Source organism: Gracilinanus agilis, chromosome 6, assembly GCF_016433145.1.
Source record: "Gracilinanus agilis isolate LMUSP501 chromosome 6, AgileGrace, whole genome shotgun sequence".
In the NCBI taxonomy this organism is placed as follows: domain Eukaryota; kingdom Metazoa; phylum Chordata; class Mammalia; order Didelphimorphia; family Didelphidae; genus Gracilinanus; species Gracilinanus agilis.
The window spans coordinates 31,424,893-31,443,711 of record NC_058135.1 but is presented as its reverse complement, the minus strand read 5'-3'; the positions used below and the strand labels follow the sequence as shown (position 1 = coordinate 31,443,711).

The 18,819-nt window shown below is 36.9% G+C and overlaps 1 protein-coding gene across 1 annotated transcript in view; it reads right to left on the bottom strand.

The window, feature by feature from the left end:
* Positions 1–18,819, bottom strand: part of ADAMTS3 (ADAM metallopeptidase with thrombospondin type 1 motif 3) — a 285,453-nt gene that overhangs the window by 181,678 nt on the left and 84,956 nt on the right. Inside the window, exon 2 of the mRNA XM_044681598.1 lies at positions 1,201–1,357. Coding sequence (XP_044537533.1) covers positions 1,201–1,357 — 157 coding nt within the window. The remainder of the gene's footprint in view (positions 1–1,200; positions 1,358–18,819) is intronic.

Genomic DNA, 18,819 nt, shown 5'->3' with positions numbered 1-18,819 from the left:
TGCTGGAGGGGATGTAGCAAAATTGGGACATTAATGCATTGCTGGTGGAGTTGTGAACTGATCCAGCCATTCTGGTTGGCAATTTGGAGCTATACTCAAAGGGCTATAAAAGACTGCCTGCCCTTTGATCCAGCCATACCATTGCTGGGTTTGTACCCCAAAGAGATCATAGATAAATTGTAGCTGCGCTTTTTGTGGTGGCAACAAATTGGAAAAGGAGGGTATGTCCTTCAATTGGGGAATGGCTGAACAAACTGTGGTATATGCGGGTGATGGAATATTATTGTGCTAAAAGGAATAATAAACTGGAGGAGTTCCAGGCGAACTGGAGAGACCTCCGGGAACTGATGCAGAGCGAAAGGAGCAGAGCCAGAAGAACATTGTACACAGAGACTGATATACTGTGGTAAAATTGAATGTAATGGACTTCTGTACCAGCAGCAATGCAATGACCCAGGACAATTCTGAGGGATTTATGGTAAAGAATGCTACCCACATTCAGAGGAAGGACTGCAGGAGAGGAAACATATAAGAAAAACAACTGCTTGAATGCATGGGTCGGGGTGGACATGATTGAGGGTGTGGACTCGAAACTACCACACCAATGCAATGATCAACAATTTGGAAATAGGTCTTGATCAATGACACATGTTAAAACCAGTGGAAATGTGCATCGGCCATGGGTGGGGGGAGTGCAGGGGGCGAAGGGGAAAGTAGGAGCATGAATCATGTAACCATGTTAAAAATGAATATTAATAAATGTTTAAAAAAAATATATCCTAGGATAACAGTATCCTAGTTTTAGGACTGACAGGTATCTTAGAAGTCCAAGTCCTCTCATTTTACAAATGAGAAAACTGAGGACCAGGTTAAATAATCTAAACAAGCAAGATCATATGTATAGTAATAACTTGAGGCAAAATATGATCCCAAGCCTTACTCTGAGTTCAAACCCACCACCCTGGCAGCTGTGACATGTTGCTTTTTGACGTTTTATTTATATAAATGTTATAGTTCATTCAATTACCCAGAGTGAAGTAGATCTCAGCACATATATACCTTTCTTAATTTACTGACTTCTCCTTATAAAATTCCACTTGTCCTACAGAATACAGCTCACATCTTGCAACTCAGGAGAAATTATTTTTTTCAGTATCTCTCATTTACATTTAATCATTAAAGTCTAGTAAAGATACCCACCTCTGTATAGGAAGTCTTTAGACATGTCAAAGGGTACATGCTTGACTGATGATCTCTTGTACACCACATGAATCCTTCCTTTCTCTTCTTCTTTCTGTTTACCTTTTTCCAAAGGTTCAATGAAATACTCATCATCATCTGTCCTTATAATTCCAGCCTAGGAAAAGGAAACAGAAATAAAGAAAAAATGCATAAGTAACTTAAAGCAAAACTGTTCTTACCTTTTTTGTTAAAGCTTATGTTGGTAAAGGGTAAAGATATTTTAAAAATAGATAGCACTTGTAGAGTGCTTTAAAGTTTTCAAAGTGCTTTGGAAGTATTATTTCATTTGTTCCTCATAACAATCCTGGGAGATAGGGGCTATTATTATCTTCATTTTAATGAAAGGGAAATTAAGGCAGTGTCTGAGATAAGTTTTCATGCTTCCTGATTCAGGTCTACTCTGTGCCATTGGCAACCAATATTGCTGACAGGAACTAATTAATTAAATCAATTCCTCACTGGCTTCTAATTTTTAAAATTACAATGAATTTGAATTCTTGGAGATTTTCATACATCCTTTGAAGAGAATACAGTGTAGTGGACAGAGAACTGAGTTTCAGATTCTAATCTTCCTCACAACAAGATCACAGCTCAGTCGATACTACTATGCCCTTGACTCTGTTCTCTGGAGCCCAACCACCAAAACCAGAGTTGAGTTAATCATGGTTAATGGTTCCAGATGAGCTATAGGGGGAGGAAAGAGAAGAGGATACAAGAATGAAGAAAAAGCAGCTGAGAAGGTGGAAGAGAGGACCAGAGAGTCAGGATTGATGTAAACCATTGGTAGAACTTTTCCTGAAATAATGGACTAGGAGAGGCAGTCACCAATCAGAACAAGCAGAACCCTGGGTCAGAACTTTCCTAGAAACAGAAGATGGCTGAGAACCAAAAAGTTTTCAAACATCTATAAAGAGTTATTTAAATATTGGAACTATAAATGTATCATCCTGGGAAAACCCATGAGTTCCTCACTCCAGCTTACATTTATTTGTATTAAGTATGTTTCCTGGGCTGACTAGTTTCTGTGAATGTTCCATAATAGATCAAGATCTGTGACTTAAGCTCTTAAGATCCTGTTTATATTTTCGGTCTCTATCAACTCTCAGAGTAGCAAGTCCTATGATTAAGTCCCTAAGGCATAAATCAGTACTGAGTTTTATATTAAAATTACCTTTCTTAAGCTTCTAAGAGTATTTCCTACTTCTTATAGTCAGTGATTCAGTGAACCAGACTATCCCTTTCCTTGATGAGAAGTAGTTGAAGAACATTGGAGAAAAGTGGATTGATATGGAAGACATTATCAAGATAGAAACAACAATACTGGGCAACTTGGACTTGAAAAGAAACTAAGAATTCACTGAATTCCAAGGTTACAAACCTGGATGAGTGAAAGATAACAATTTACCCGCTCTGATAGTAAGAAAAGCAGTTGCATCTCTTGTATATATTAATGATGATCCAATTTATTGGAAAAAAAGAGTGAAGAAACTAGGATTTTGTGGCTACAGGGACACTGAATTTTTATGGTTCTCAACATCTCTTCCTTTTCAAGCTCCTCAGCTAACTTTTTACCTTTCTTCCTCCTTATCTGAAACACAAATTATTCCAAGGTTTTTTTTTTTCTTGGACCTCTATTACCCACCTTGGCAATATTATCTGCTCCAAATGTTTCAACTATGCACGCAGATGATTCTCAATTCTATATCTATTCCCCATCTATCTCCAGAATTCAGCACCATAATTGAAACCGTCAGTTAGTGAATGGCCTCTACTTATATATCCCACTGGCACCTCAAAATCAGGAGGTACAAAATTGAAATCATCTTCATCCCTAAATCTGCTCCTCCCACAAACCTCCTTTTTTTTCTATTGAGGACAATAATTTTTTCATTCTTCTACTCTTTTGTTCTAAATATTCACTTAGAAGCTGTTGATTTCATTTTAGTAATATTTTTATATCAATCCTTTTCCTTTATTCTCATAGGCGATCACTTCTTTTCACCACAACTGTCCTAATTATATCTTTTTTAAGTTTTTATTTAGTTAATTAATTTAGAATATTTTCCATGATTCCATGATTCACATTCTTTCCCTCCCCTCTTTCTTTCCCCTCTTTCCTCCCCACCCAGAGCTGACAAGCAACTCCACTAGGTTTTACATGTATCATTGTTCAAAACCTATTTCCATATTATTAATATTTGTAGTAGAGTGATCATTTAAAATCAACATCCCCAATCATATACCCATCAAACCATGTGATCGATCATATGTTTTTCTTCTGTGTTTCTACTCTCACAATTCTTTCTCTGAATGTGGGTAGCGTTCTTATAAGTCCCTCAAAACTGTCCTGGGTCATTGCATTGCTGCTGGTAGAGAAGTCCATTACATTTGATTGGGTCACAGGGTATCAGCCTCTGTGTACAATGTTCTCCTGGTTCTGTTCCTTTAGCTCTCTATCAGTTCCTGGAGGTCTTTCCAGTTCACATAGAATTCCTCCAGTTCATTATTCCTTTCAGCACAATACCACAATTTGTTTAGCCATTCCCCAAACAATGGACACTCCCTCATTTTCCAGGTTTTTGCCACCACAAGAATGAGGCTATGAATAATTTTGGACCCATATTTTTCTCTATTATCTTTGGGGTACAAGCCCAGCAGCAGTATGGCTGGATCAAAGGGCAGGCAGTCTTTTAAAGTCCTTTGGGTATAATACCAAATTGCTCTCCAGAATGGTTGGATCAATTCACAACTCCAACAGTTTCTTTGATTTGTTCTTTGACTCACCAGTTTTGAAGAATTAGATTATTTAGTTTCCAATTAATTTTAAATCTGTCTTCCCACGTCTGAAAAAAAATTGCATTTATTATTTCTGCTTTCCTACATTTGTTTGCAATGGTTTTATGCCTTAGCACATGGTTAGTCTTTGCATATCTACCATGTGCTGCTGAAAAGAAGGTATATTCCTTTTTATCCCTGTTTATTTTTCTCCAGATATCTATTAGCTCTAATTTTTCTAACATTTCATTCACTTCCCCTATTTCTTTTTTATTTTCTGGTTCAATGTATCTAGTTCTGACAGAAGAAGGTTAAGGTCCCCCACTAGTATGGTTTACTATCTGTTTCCTCCTTAAGTTTCACCTATGGAAATCTGAGTGCTATGACATTTAGTGCATATATGTTGAGTAGTAATATTTCTTCATTATCTAAACTGACTTTCATCAAGATGTAATTACCTTCCTTATCGCTTTTAATGAGATCTATTTTTGCTTTAGCTTTGTCTGAGGTCATAATTGTTACTCCTGCCCTCTTTGTCTCAGTTGCAGCCCAGTAAATTCTGCTCCATTCTCTTTACTTTTATCCTGTGTATGTCTACCTGCCTCAAGTGTGTTTCTTGTACACAACATATGGTAGTTTTTAATCCATTCTGCTATCCACTTCATCTTTATTGGAGTGTTCATCCCATTCACATTCACAGTTATGACAACTATCTGTGTATTCCCCTCTATTTTGACTTTCTCCTTTGATTCTGCCTTTTCTCTGGTCCCTCTTACCCTCCTCTCCAACTTTTCACTTTTAATAAGTCTCTTCCTTTCCCCATCCCTAATGTTACTCCCCTTCCCAGCCTCTCCTCTGTTTATTCGCCTCTTACTATAGTGCCTTTTAAATGACCCTTCAACCTCTCCCTCCCTTGTATCGTCCCCTCCCCACCAGCCCATTTATTACCCTTCTGCTTCTCTACAGAGCATGATACAATTCTCTGCCCCAATGGATCGGATTGTTTTCCCCTCTCTGAGTCAATTTCAATGTGCATAAGATTTAAGTATTACCTGTCACCAGTCTCTTTCACCCTTCCATTGAATTGGTTTTCTCTCCAGCTCTCCCATGCACTTCTTTATGAAATATAAATTTACCCCATTTTACCTCTTTTCCCATTTCTCTTAGTATTATCCTCCTTTTTTACCCCTATTTTTTATGTTTTTTGACATATCATCCTATAGTTTGTCACTGTACCCTCTAAGTATACTTCTTCTAGCTACTCTGATGATAATAAACAATTTTTAGAGTTAACAATATCATCTTTTCTTATAGGAATACAAATCATTTGAACTTATTGGGTCCCTTGTAAGAATATAGTCAATTTTCCTGGATAGTTGATTCTTGGTTGTAGACCCAGTTCCCTTGCTTTCTAGAATATCATAGTCCATGCCTTCAGGTCTGTTAGTTATCCTAACTGTGATTCCATGATATCTGAATGGTTTCTTTTTAGCAATTTGTAATATATTTTCCTTGTCAGGGCAGTTTTCTTAGATAATTTCCTGTAAAATAATGTCTAGAATTTTTCTTTTGTCATGATTTTCCTATAGTCTAATAATTCTTTAATTGTCTCTCCTGGAATTATTTTCTAGGTCTATTATTTTATCAAAGAGGTGTTTCATATTTTCCTCAATTTTTTCATTCTTTTGATTTCGTTTTATAGACTCTTGTTGCCTTATGAAGTTATTTGCTTCTAATTGTTGGATTCTGATTTTTAAAGACTGAATTTCATCCCTAGCTTTTTGGTCATCCTTTTCCTTTCGGTCTGTTTTTCTTTGTAGGTCATCTTTCACTTTCTTTGCCTCGTTTTCAAGATGGATGGTCAACTCTGGCTTTTAAAAAACTATTTTCTTGTTTTAGTTCATGTGCCTTTGTTTCCAGATAACCTATTTTGCCTTTTAAAGTTCTTTTCCCAATTGTCTTCAGCCTCTCTTGTTTTTTGAATTGTGTTTTGAGTTCTTCCAAAACCTGTGTCCAGGTCTCTGGAGTTCCTGAGTTTTTTCTTGGTGTTCCTTGGTCCTTCTCTATTCCATTTGTTCTTTGTTCATTACCTGGATAGAAGCTATCAGTTGTAATTTCTTTTTTTCTGTTGTTTACTCATATTTTTCCTTCCCCTCCCCATCTCCCACCTATTGGCTGTAATCTTTCTCCTTTGTTTATTTGCTGTATTATCTGTGGATTTGGGGATTTTCTGCCCTGAAGGGGCTTCTTCTCTGCTCTTCTGATTAACTAGATTAGGCTGATGGATCTGACCAGTTGTATTAATGAGTCCTGAGACCAGATCTTCCCCAGATGTCAGCAGAAGCTGAAGGTAAAGGTGAATGCGTGGAGGCTGTAGGTAGTTACCCTTGTTCTCCTTTCTACTCCTTTTTGCCAGCTGCCTCCCTGCTGGTTGCCAGGTCAGAACCCTGAGCTTCCCCTGGTGCTACCAAAGTACACTGTTGTGGTTGAAGCCTTTGCTCTGGGATCCCAATCAGCCAGATTCTTACTGGTCTTTCAGAGGAGTAGGTGGGGGAGGGGTGTTGGAGATTGAGCTTCTCTGCCCTCTGAAGGCTTCTTAGCTGCACTATTGATAGTTGGGAGTAAGCCAGACCTAGCTGATCTGCAGAGCTACATGTACCCTGAGGCCAAAACCTCCAGAGGCAGAGGCTCAAGATGGAGGAGTAGTGGCAGAAGCCTGCAACCAGGCTGCCCTCCTCTCTGTCCCTCTCCTCCAGCTGTCTCCCTGCCAGCTGTGATCAGAATCTTGAACCTGGAGTTGCTGTGGTAGCAAGGCACTCCTTCCAGGATGGAGCCCTCACTCTGAGATCCCAGCAATCCCATTAGCCCCAGTCTCAGCACAGTAGGTAGGAGAAGGGTACTGGGACATTCCTTCTTTCTTTTCCTTAAACTCAAGAAATCAACCTTCTCTATGTATCTTTTAAGTTGAATTGGTCAGGAGGCTCCCTCAGCTCTGTCTTGTTGGATTTGGTTTTCTGTCTCCCCTCTGAAGCTCTTTGATTTTGATTGGTGTGAAAGGGACTCAACAGAGGACTCGACTTTCACTGTTTCTAAGTCACCATCTTGACTCTTTAAGGATATCCTTAAGGGCTTCCCTGCCTTTAGTCTAATTTCCTTTGTGATTTATCCTTTATGCTTAAGTAATCTATTATTGTGAACATGTCATTCCTCTATTCAAATACATTCTGTATTCTTCTCTGCTGAGCATTAAATATCATTTTCTGATCTTCCATCAACTCTAGCAATTTGACCCTTATCCCATAACACTTTCTCATATTTCATGTACTTGACATTTTGGATAGCCTAGACTAAATCTCCTTTTTTTTGTTCTTATCCTATTCTCTTATTTGATTTGTACCCCAACATATACAATGGAATCTCCTCCCACACTTACCCATAAAACTACCTTTGGTTCCTGAAGAGCTTTTCTCTTCCTTCAGGGTCCATTCCAAGTGACACTTTCTGTGGCATGAAACTTTTCCTAACTTCCCCCACTGATGGTCCCAAGTCAAAGTGATTTCCTACTCCTCACAGGTTTCATAATACTTTGCTTGCACTTAGTTGATTTTCCCTTGCCTTATAGCTAATTATGATTGCCTTTCCCCCTTTAGATTTTAATGGTTTCCATAATGGTAGGCTTCTGTACTCCCAGCACATAGAAGAGTGCCTTTGCATACAGTTATCTGGCATTTTGCATTGCATGTTTTAAAGCTTATTAATACTTTCTGTAACTTCAAGATATTAACGAAATTTATCTTTTAATGATTTTGCCAAGCCTGAATTCTTACAAATTTAGTCATTGGTTTTCTGAAGCAAAGGCAAGGAAAGTGTTTCTCATCCATTCCATTTTCTGGTTGAGTGTCTAATGTCTGTCTGCCACTATGGTGATGGGCAACAGAAATGAATGAATGAATATTCCACCCCAATAAAATCTACATGCTCCACAAATGGGAAAAAGTATTGTTTGGAAGATATTCTGCTCTCAGAAATCCAAGCAGGATCTGCTCATAGGGGTAATGCAGAAGTAAATTTAGGGAAGATGATGTAATGTAAACCTAAAGAAAAAAGTTAATGTTAAACATATTCCCAAACAGTTCTTGCTTTTCAGCTAAGAGAATGTCTCAGATGAGCCTTTTAAAATATCTAGAGCAAAGAAGGCAACCCCTACAATTTATATGACAGAAACTCTCAGACAATTAAATATTTTTAAATCCTATAAACTGTGTCCAACTGTTTGATATATGACCTGAAGACAGACTGAGCTGTAGTGAATTTAAATCCAGCTACCCAAATCGAATGCTAACATAAACCTGAAAGTAAATTAGATGGTTTAACAAAAAGTGCTGATTTATATTGTATTATATTTTGAGGTATATTGTGGCTTAAAGAATAGAGCACTGGATTTGGAATTAGAAAGACCTGAATTCAAATCCAGCCTTAGACATTTCCTATTATCCTCTGTTTGCTGCCTCAGTTTCTTCAAATACAAAATTGGGATATTAACAGTACCTGCCTCCCAGGATTGTTGTAAGAATAAGATGAGATATTTGGTGTGGTTTTTTTATAACAATATTTTACTTTTTCCTTTAATTACAGAAAAAATTAACCTTCATTTAAGTTTGAGCCAAATTCTCACTCTCCCATCCCTCCCATTTCCCTGAGATGGTAAGCAACCTGAATAGATTTTTCATGTGTAATACTGTAAAACATCTTTCCATATTAGACATTTTTGTGAAAGATAAACAAACAAAAGTGAAGAAATAAAGTGAAATATAGTTATGTCTCAGACTGCATCAGATTCTACCAGTTCTTTCTCTGGAGTCAGATGGTGTTTTTCATCAGTTCTTGAGGATTGTCTTGTATCACTGTATTGCTAAGAATAGCTAAGTCATTCATAAATGGTTATCATACAATGCTTTTCTGTGTACAATGTTCTGATTCTGATCACTTCACTTTGCATCAGTTCATCTAGTTCTTTCTAGGTTTTCTTAAATCATTCTTCTCCAAATGATATATTTGTAAGGTATTTAGTACAGAATTTATCACATGAGAGATGTTTTATAAATGCTTACTTATCTCCTTCCTCTGATATAGCACATTGGTCAATATCCATGAAATTCTTCCATAAAGTCTTTTTGTATGAATTTTATTTTAATAATTAAAAAGGTTTTATTGATTATTTTAAAATAATCACTGTCATTTCCCAAATGACCAATTCATTTGCTCACATTGTTTTGCATTATAACAAAGATGTATAACTATGCAAGCAAAATACACCCAAGTCATGATTGACAGAGGGTTTCATCTGCCCCTACAGGTTACTATTATGTCTCCTCAAAGAGGAAGTGGGTATTTTCACTACCAATCCTTTGGAACCTAGGTTAGACATAATATTGACCAGAGTACTACCCTATTATATTACTGGGTGAATTATTCTTCTGATTCTTCATCCCTTCAGGGAATCCTAGGAAGATGTCAAAAGAATATTTTTCCCAAGGAAGAGCTTCCAAATGCAATAAAGTCAGCAGTGACAAGAATAAAAATGAAAGATTGTCTCAAGGTTATTCTTTTAAAAAATAATTGAAGATCAGCTGATTGGCTTTAGCTCCTGAAAGCCCCACAAGAGTTCTACCCCAAACCTGTTGCCTTTCTACTAGCTTACCTACTGCTCCAGGTAAACACTGTAACTTTAATGGTTGGGGAAATTTAGGCACAATTTTTGGTCCTAACCCTTTTGAAAGACCCTCCTCCTGGTCTCTTTGCTCCAGAGATTTCCCAGGGTGCCCCACTCCCACTGACTTCTGTCTTCACCTGAGAATCTTCTCCAGTACGCCAGTGGCCTTTCTCAGATAAGACTGAATTGTCAGTCCACTGCCCAGACTCCCCATGCTCCTGTCTCCTATAAGTCTTGTTTACTGAGTCTTGAAGGACTTAATATCTCTACCCGATATACAGGTAGCCCTTGAAAAAAAGGACTTGGACAATATAATCACAACTTCCCTCAATGGACCTCTCTCCGTCCACTGATATTTTGTCTGGATTCATTCCTCAGTTGTTAGTGTACTCCCACCCTATTATACCCTCCTCATTCCAATGATTCTGAATCCTGAGCTCACTCTGGTCATGGTAAGGAAGTTGTAAATATTTTGGATGGGGAAGAGTTCTTGATCAAGCAAAGGAGAGAGAGAGGGCCTCAGGAGATAAAATAGATGATTATAATACCATAAAATCAAAGTTTTATCAAAACTGAGAAACAATATTTGTATAAAATTACTGATAAAAGGAGAATATATAGGGAATTGATACAAATACATAAGAATAAGACCTATAAGCATCTTGAGATCAGGGATTGTCTTTTGCTTCTCTGTAGGCATTTAGTAAATGTTTATTAATTAATTTATTGGTGACTGATTCTTCAATAGATAAGGTCAATAGATATGACAGACAGTTTAGGAGTGGGAGAAAGGATGAAGGCCATCAACAACCAGATTTTTTAAATGTTCCAGACCACTAATAATAAGAGAAATAGAAACCAAAACAACCCTGAGGTTCTCGCCTCATTTCTATCAGATTGGCAAAAATGACAAGTAAGAAAACTGCCAAATACTAGAGAGATTGTGGGAGGATAAACACATTAATGTACTGCTGTGAATATATTTGGAGCTGTGAATATATGGTCAGGAAAACAATGCAGAAATAGATCTAATGGAGTAGAGACAATATCTATCATATAGGTTAATGTAAGTTTGTTGTTGTTGTTGTTAGAGGCTACTGAGATAATATTCAAGAATAAATGGTGGGGGGAGGGGGGAGCAGCTGGGTAGCTCAGTGGATGGAGAACCAGGCCTAGAGATGGGAGGTCCTAGGTTCAAATCCGGCCTCAGATACTTCCCAGCTGTGTGACCCTGGGCAAGTCACTTGACCCCCATTGCCTAGCCCTTACCACTCTTCTGCCTTGGAGCCAATACACAGTATTGGCTCCAAGACAGAAGGTAAGGGGTTAAAAAAAAAAAAAAAGAAGAACAAATTGGCTTCAGGCTAATTCTGGAGTCAATTCTAAAGCTTAGGGGTAGCCTAAATGTCATCATAGGAGGAGATATGAGAGTTACTCAACACAAGAGGCAGAGAAACAGTGTCCAATGGAATTGATTCAGTATTCTTGCTGAGTATTTTTTCATACTATGCCTAAACAAATCTCCTTCTCTTGAATGTCACATGGTCTACCAGTGTCTTATTTCACTCCATTCTCCATCTAATGCATCAGCCTTAAACTATTCATGCTTAACTTACAACAAGAGGGATAACTGACAGAGTTGAATAGAAATGGTCTTAAGGTTGTTGAAGATTAAAGCAGATGAGGTCGAAGCATCCTTTGTGCTTCTAGGAGTATTTCTGGAGATGCTTGCTGTACATTGTGAGGCAGTCTACATAGCCCTAGAAAGATTAGAAAACAAACGCGTCTGGGATGATTCAGCAAATAAAGGCACATAGAGGTTCTCCAATTCTCCTCATCCTCTTCCTTCTCTTTCCACATGAAAATTCTCATTCTCTTTCTGGTCCTCCTCCTTTTTCTCTTCCTCTTCGTTTTCCTCTCATTTCCCAGAAGGGATTGAGGAGTAATTCCCTCTCCATCTCCCATTCTGGCAGTCACTGCACAGAGGAGTAGAAACGTGGAAACGTGGCACTCAGCATACGTGCTGGACTAGCTGATCCTGAGACTGGATCTCAAAGCAGTAGCTGCCTTTTTCTGTTTTCTGTTCTTTCTTAAGCATAAGAAATTGAACATGGACCCTGAGATGTACATTTCCAGTCTGTGAGGCAAGCCTGTGAGTTCAAGATGTCAGGAGTTTCCGTGTCCCTCAGTCAGTGCACTATGGAAGATTCCCCACACTATTATTACAGCATTTATTGGAAGAGAAATTAAAACATCAACAAGGCTAGAGGCCCCATCCATGGCCCAGCTTACCATGAACCTTGAGGGAGATATTACAGAGGAAAGAGTATCTGTTCAGTTGAAAGCAAAATGCTGATTAAGCAGTTCCAGCAAAATACTTCATGTTTTGCTGTCTTAAATAGCCATCTCAAGGGAGATTATCACAGTAGTTATAAGTTACTGCCTCCTTTCGTAAGGAAAACAAATCTTTCTTTCCATAATTGTTTTTTGCACACCAGGGTCTCTTAAAATGAGGTAAACCAAAATTCCTCACTCTTTACCCATAACCTCCTTACCCAGCAGTCCAAATACAACATTATGAAGTTAACAAAGAATTCGTAGAAAAAAAGTTCTAAGGAATGGATTCAATTAGTTTGAAGAACCTTTGACGATAAATTCCTTTCAACAATTGGTCACATTAAAACGTTAAAGGTAGTAAGGAAAAGTTCAGTCTACTTCATGGCACCCTAAAAACAATAAAAATGTCATCCTTTTAGATTATGTAAATTGCATTCTATGATTGCTTCAACTAGGCAGCTGGAGAGTTCAAGGAAACCATTTCTGAATCACTTTGCAATGCACCTTCATATTCAATCATCTTATCTTACCATCATTCATGATGAGTTGATTCACTTTACTACTTTCTCATCCCTCCTTCCCAGATGCTGATATTCCTTTTGAAGCAAGCAAGGCTGAAACACCCTTACAATACAGGATGTAGTATTTTAGAGAAAATGGAAAAATCCAGTTCTACAGTTAGTTAGCAAGTCACTCTTTGTCATGAATGAAAGTTTCCCATTCATATATGTATAAATAAAAAGACTGTGGGTTGAATGATATAAAAGTTCATTTACAATTTATAATTCCATGATTCTACATAATAGTTGAATTATTGAGACCTTCCTACCATATTTTAATATTAACTTTTTTTTTGAAATTTTACCCATTCTTAGTTGGTTTTTGTTTTGTTTTTGTTTTTTTTTTGTCTTGTGTGAACATACAGGATATCCCAAGTCTAAGTATGAAAGAGAGGAGAAGGATGGCTAGATAGAAGACTCCACCCAAAGCTGAGCCCTAAGAGCTAGAGACTTCGAGATGGGAAAACCAGCTCCTTTCTCTAAGGAAAGGAATAGAAAATACTACCAATTAGTCAATTTTGACTTCCATTACACCTACCATGTACTATTTTCAATGTGAGGTGTACAGATGTTCAAAGAAAACTAGCACCTCTGGCATGAGAGCTTTCTGAGATCCTTTCAGGGATGCCCATCTACCTTTCATGTCCACCTGGCACTCAACTCTCATCTGTGCCTCCAAGAAGCTGTAGCATATGTATGTATCTCTGTATATGTATACGTGTATCTGTATCTGTATATATTATGTTATATATAATTTATTAACTGTCATATTTTTTATCTGTAAGCCATTAAAATTTTATATACAATCCTCACTGTTCTTTGTATGTGGAAACTTTTGTCAAGTTAATAATATACAAAACCAGTTTTTTTTAAATAGGAAAAAATAAACAAAATACTTTTGTTATATATTGCTTTCCTCCATGAAGCACACAAATGTTGCTTTACTATATTCTAGTGCTAAGACATGTCTTGCCTCCTCACCCTAACAGTTTATTTTAAAAGAAATTACCTAGGAGTATGATTAAGTCTTCTGTCAAGTAATAAAGTCATCTGTTTTTATCATGTATACATTTCTCCAATAATATATTTCTTCAAAATTAGTCACATAATTTAATTGAGGCTGAGTTAAGTGCATGTTCTTTAGGAAATTCTCAAGAACCATTCTGATATGAATGACAGCAGGACTATGATCCCATGGACTTCATGGGAGAAAGCCTTGCCAACACAGCAATGGGTTTCCCTCTTCAGGTAGAATAATGAGCATTTCTGAGTTGGCAATTTACCACCCCTCTCTTTTCATGCTAATGACTCACTTTCTTGCCATCTTTGTGGGCAAAACTGAGTTTATACCTACAGTTGCTATGTTACTAGCATAAGGCCTTATCTTGGCCCAGGAGTTTTGTTTAAATAATCCATTCACTGCAAATCTATTTGCCTATATTTGAAAGTATCTATTTCCAAAAGCAATATGAGATTAGTCTTTCCCTTCCAATTGAGAGGTATTTTTTTCTTTTTTGTGATGTCTTTGAAACTACAAAGAAATTACTACATAATAACTTTATTTTTTTAATTCAGTATTTTCTACTGAACTTTTTAATAGCTTTCAATTCACTTAAGATTAAGGGTTTGTTTGGTTTTTTTGTCTCTTATGTAAGTGAAGAATTTCTTCTCCCCCCAAACTTGTCCTGCTCTACCATTATAATTAGTAGTAAAACTTCAAGTTCAAAAATTTTAACAATTATTACATAAGTAATGTATAAGTTATCACATTACCCAGCACCTAGCAAGTACTTTAAAATGATTTTTGACAAGTAGGTAAACAATTTGAAAAAGTATTACCAATGTCCCAAGGGACATTTGTTCCCTTGGCACTGAGATGGAATTAAAGTTTGATATCAAGCATACTTGACACCTAAATCAGGGGTGTGGTCTTGGAGGGAAAGGATTTCTTTTACTACCCTTGACTCATTGCCCCCATCCCTGAGTTCTGGGTGGAGGGAGAATCTCTTAAATAGAATTTAAATCTGATTGATATCTAGAGCCTCTCCTAAAAGGATTTAAAAAGTCCCTTCTATAAAAGGATCTCAGTGTTGAAAGCAGATATCAAGTGTATGAAAGCTATTTATTTCCTCCACAACAAAAGAAATACTTAGAACACAAAAGTTTCACAAGCAGGCATTAACAAATATTTAAAACAAGAAACAATGACAGAGTACCTCTTTATACTCTCTGAAAAAGGCAAGAAAACGAATGAACAGATATTCACTTTCTCCTCTGACCTGTATTTTCTCTACAATCTCTTCTCCTGTTTTTGCAAGGACAAGGGAGCAATAGAGTTGGAAGTGGCCCAACAAAAAGACCACTTGGAAAGAGAGGAATAGAAAGAAATGTAGGACTGCCTTTCCTTTCCTTATGCAGCCTGCTAGACAAGAGGCTCTTCCTAGTTCAATCACTAATCATCCTTGACATGGTACCCAAGTCAAAGGGACCAATGAAAGAATACTAAATTTGTTCGGGAGCTAAGTGAGAGCAAACCCTTAGACTCAAAGTGTATACATCCAGCTCCCTGGGAGATGCTCCAGTCTAAGAGATAAAAAGGCTCCCCTGGTGACACCTTTGTGATAGGAAATACACATGTCATACCAAAAACGTACCTGTAAAATATCAATTTAACAAGGATACATGCAATTGGATAGTACAAGGTGTAACAGAGTTCTAGACCTGACTTGGGAAGATGAGCCAAAGTTAACCTTGGATACTTCTCAACTGTATGAAAAAACTCACAGTTTTTAAAAGTAGGAAAATAAACAAATTTTTTGTTTCATATTACTTTCCTTCATACATACAGTCAAAAAATTCAATAGAAAATGCCTGGGCAGTTAAAAATGAATATTAATAAATGTTTAAAAAAATGCCTGGGCAAATCATTTAACCACTATGTGCCTCAGTTTCCATATCCATAAAATGTAGACAATAATAGGACCTACCTCCCAGGATGCTATGAGTATTTTGCAAAACCCTAAAACAATATGAATGCTAGTCATTGTTATACATTGAGATCAAAAAGAAGGTTGTCCTAACTTAAGTAACAGCCAAACAAACAATTAACAGATAGGTGAACTTGGGAGACATTCAGTTACGAGATCATTGTTATATGAAAGAAATATGAAATGTTTCTGTAAAGAATGCAACAGTTCATACCCAGAAAACATCCATGGAGTTTATTGTCAAACAGGCAACCCAAGATCCTTTCCTTAAAGCAATCAAAATACATTTTGACTGATATGGAAGAACTTAATATGGTTTTCCCAATGATCAAACCAAAACAGTGAATTATGTGTTCATAAAAATAAAAGACAGATTCAGAAAAAAAAAACAGTCAATACAAAGCTGGTTGTATTACTTACTTAATTCATTTTATTTGTATTATTTAGTTGACTATTACTCTCACTAGCTGAATCAATTCAATTCCCTGCCTTCATGATTATGAAGTCAATCATTCCACAAAATCCTGGTAATGTATGAAGATGAAATCTGTCACCTATGGAGAACCAGTTCAAGTAGCCAGTAAGTCATCAAGCATCTATTAAGCACCTATTGTGTGCCAGACACCACGAACTTCAGGCCACAAGTTACTGAGAATTGTGATTTCATTAAAGCTACAAAATGCAGAAAAAATTAGAATGTTGTCATTGTAATCTAGCAACCCAATGTTCTCCATTGCCCTCAAAAAGAAATCATTCAGCAAAAATGTATCACTTCAAAAAGTTCTCTCCATGGCAAGGTGCTAGGCTATTTGAAAGAGAAAGTTGGATCAAAGGATGGGTCCATTGACAAGCACACAAGGGGCAGGTTCTCTTCATGGGGACTCCTTTGGCTATCAGCAGTTGAGGAATAAAAGACCTCAGTTCGCTGATTTCACTTCTGAGGAGAAAACACAAACACACCAAAGCACAGAGAGTTCCTTTTGTTGTTTCCTAATGAAGCTGTTCCTATAAAAATATACAAGAAATCTAAAAGGGCAGTAAAGGCATTTTATAAATACTTATCCCACAAATCATAGTGGGTGACACATGATTAAACATTATCTTTCATCTTTTTCTCAGATCATAAAAGTAAGTTGGTAGCTGTCATCATGATCTTATTTTGGGTTTTGAAAGCTTTTCATTAAGAACTTCACTGATTTCTTCCCTTGCTCCCACAGTAACTTAGCACTAAATTCAGTTTTTCTGGTGGCTACCTATCTTAGTAACTAATAATAAGTAGCCATTAAATTGTATCAATTTTTCTAATTCTTTTTGAGCATTTGAAATTACCTCTATTAAGATGGGTAACTTTCTATCTTTATCATAATCTCATAATTCTTGCCTCTTTTCCTTCTATCTTCCTCTTTGTAAGGAAGTAAATGGTGAAAAAGGAAATGTGGTCAGTGTCCATAATCGATGCTGGAAATATTCTGTTTCTGATGCTCTGCCCTTCATTTCCTTGCTATACCCAGACCTCAGTATCTAATTCTGACACCTTTTCTTCTCCTTCAATTCTTCCTTTATGAATAACATTCTGCAGAACCATCAGCAAAGTAGAGCATATTAACAGAAAGGTAACTAGGACAAAGACCTAAAGCATATGAAGACCAGCTCATATGAATTGCTGAGAAAGTCAATGTTTTAGCCTGGAAAAGAGGAGACTTAAAAAGGGATCACTGATGGCTTTTCAAAATTTCTGAAGGACAAATCCTAACTCTTAACTTCAGTTCTGACTATTACTCTAAAGGCATCCTAACCCAGACATTATTCATAGAATAAGATGACCGTGTCTCTGAAAGACTATGCCAGGGAAAGACAAGTTCTGCTAGATTCCAATGAACTGGAAATACTTCAAATATGAGGCCCATTGATAGAATGTGCATATGTGTCATCCAAGGATCAGATGGGAAAGGTTTATCAACAGAAAATGGGATGGCAGATAATGACAGTATGTTTTTCTTCATCGTAACTTATGACAGATCAGTAAATGGATGAATGTAATCAATCCAACTGCATTTGAATACATACTAGCTTCATAATCCTGAGCAAGTTATTTCACTTTCCTTGGCCTCAGTTTCTTCATCAGTAAAATTAGTTTATATTAGATTTATGAGTTACTTTTAGCTATAAATCTTATGAAGTACTTTCTCTTAAAGCAAAGGGAAATCATCTTGACCCTTAGAAGGATGAGCCATACTGATGAAATTATCATCTTTGTATATCTAAAAATATAGAAAACTTATATAAACAAAGTAAACAAAAGGTAATTTTGGTGGCAGAGAATACTACCATTTGGGGTGAGGGAGAAGGTAGTGATTGAGCTTAATTTTGAGAGAAATAAAGGTTGCTAGCAGGCAGAAGTGAAAAGAATCTACTCCATACAGGAGAGAACAGTCATGGAAAGGCATAGTAGGCCAGTCAATAAATATTTATGAAATACTTCCTATGTGCCAGATACCAGGCTAAGAACTGGAGATAAAAAAGAGGTAAATAATAGTAATTGTTCCTAAGAAGGTCACACTCCAATGGGAGAGAAAACAAATAAATATGTACAAACATGGAATACAATACAAACAAACAATACAGGAAAAATAAGAAACAAATAAAAGAGGGAAGGCACTAGAGGGCTTGGGAAAGTCTTCCTGTAAAAGATAGGATTTTAATCAAGGCTAAAAATGAGACCAGGGAAGCCAGTAGGCAGAGATGAGGAAAGAGAGTGTTTCAGGCATAGGAGACAACCAGAGAAAATGCCCAGAGCCAAAAAAAAGTGTCCTGTTCATGTAATAGCAAGGAGGCAAGTTTGACTGAATCAGAGATAAGAGAACTGGATGATTTTATAAGGATCAGCAAGAAGGCCAATTTCACTGGACCACATATGGTAGAAAGAGAAATAGTTTCACTTTTAAATTTGTATCCTAGAAGCATCTGGGTGACACTGTGGATAGGTCTCTGGGCCCGGAGTCAAGAAGATCTGAGTTCAAATTCAGCCTCTGAAACTTTCTAGCTATATGATCCTGGGCAAATCAGTTAGTTACCTTCTACATCAGTTTCCTCAACTGCAAAATGAAAATAATATTCACTCTTCCTCTCAGCCTAATCAAAAGGGATATTTGTAAAGTGCTTACCACAGTACCTAGCACATAGAACTTAATAAATGCTTGTTTCC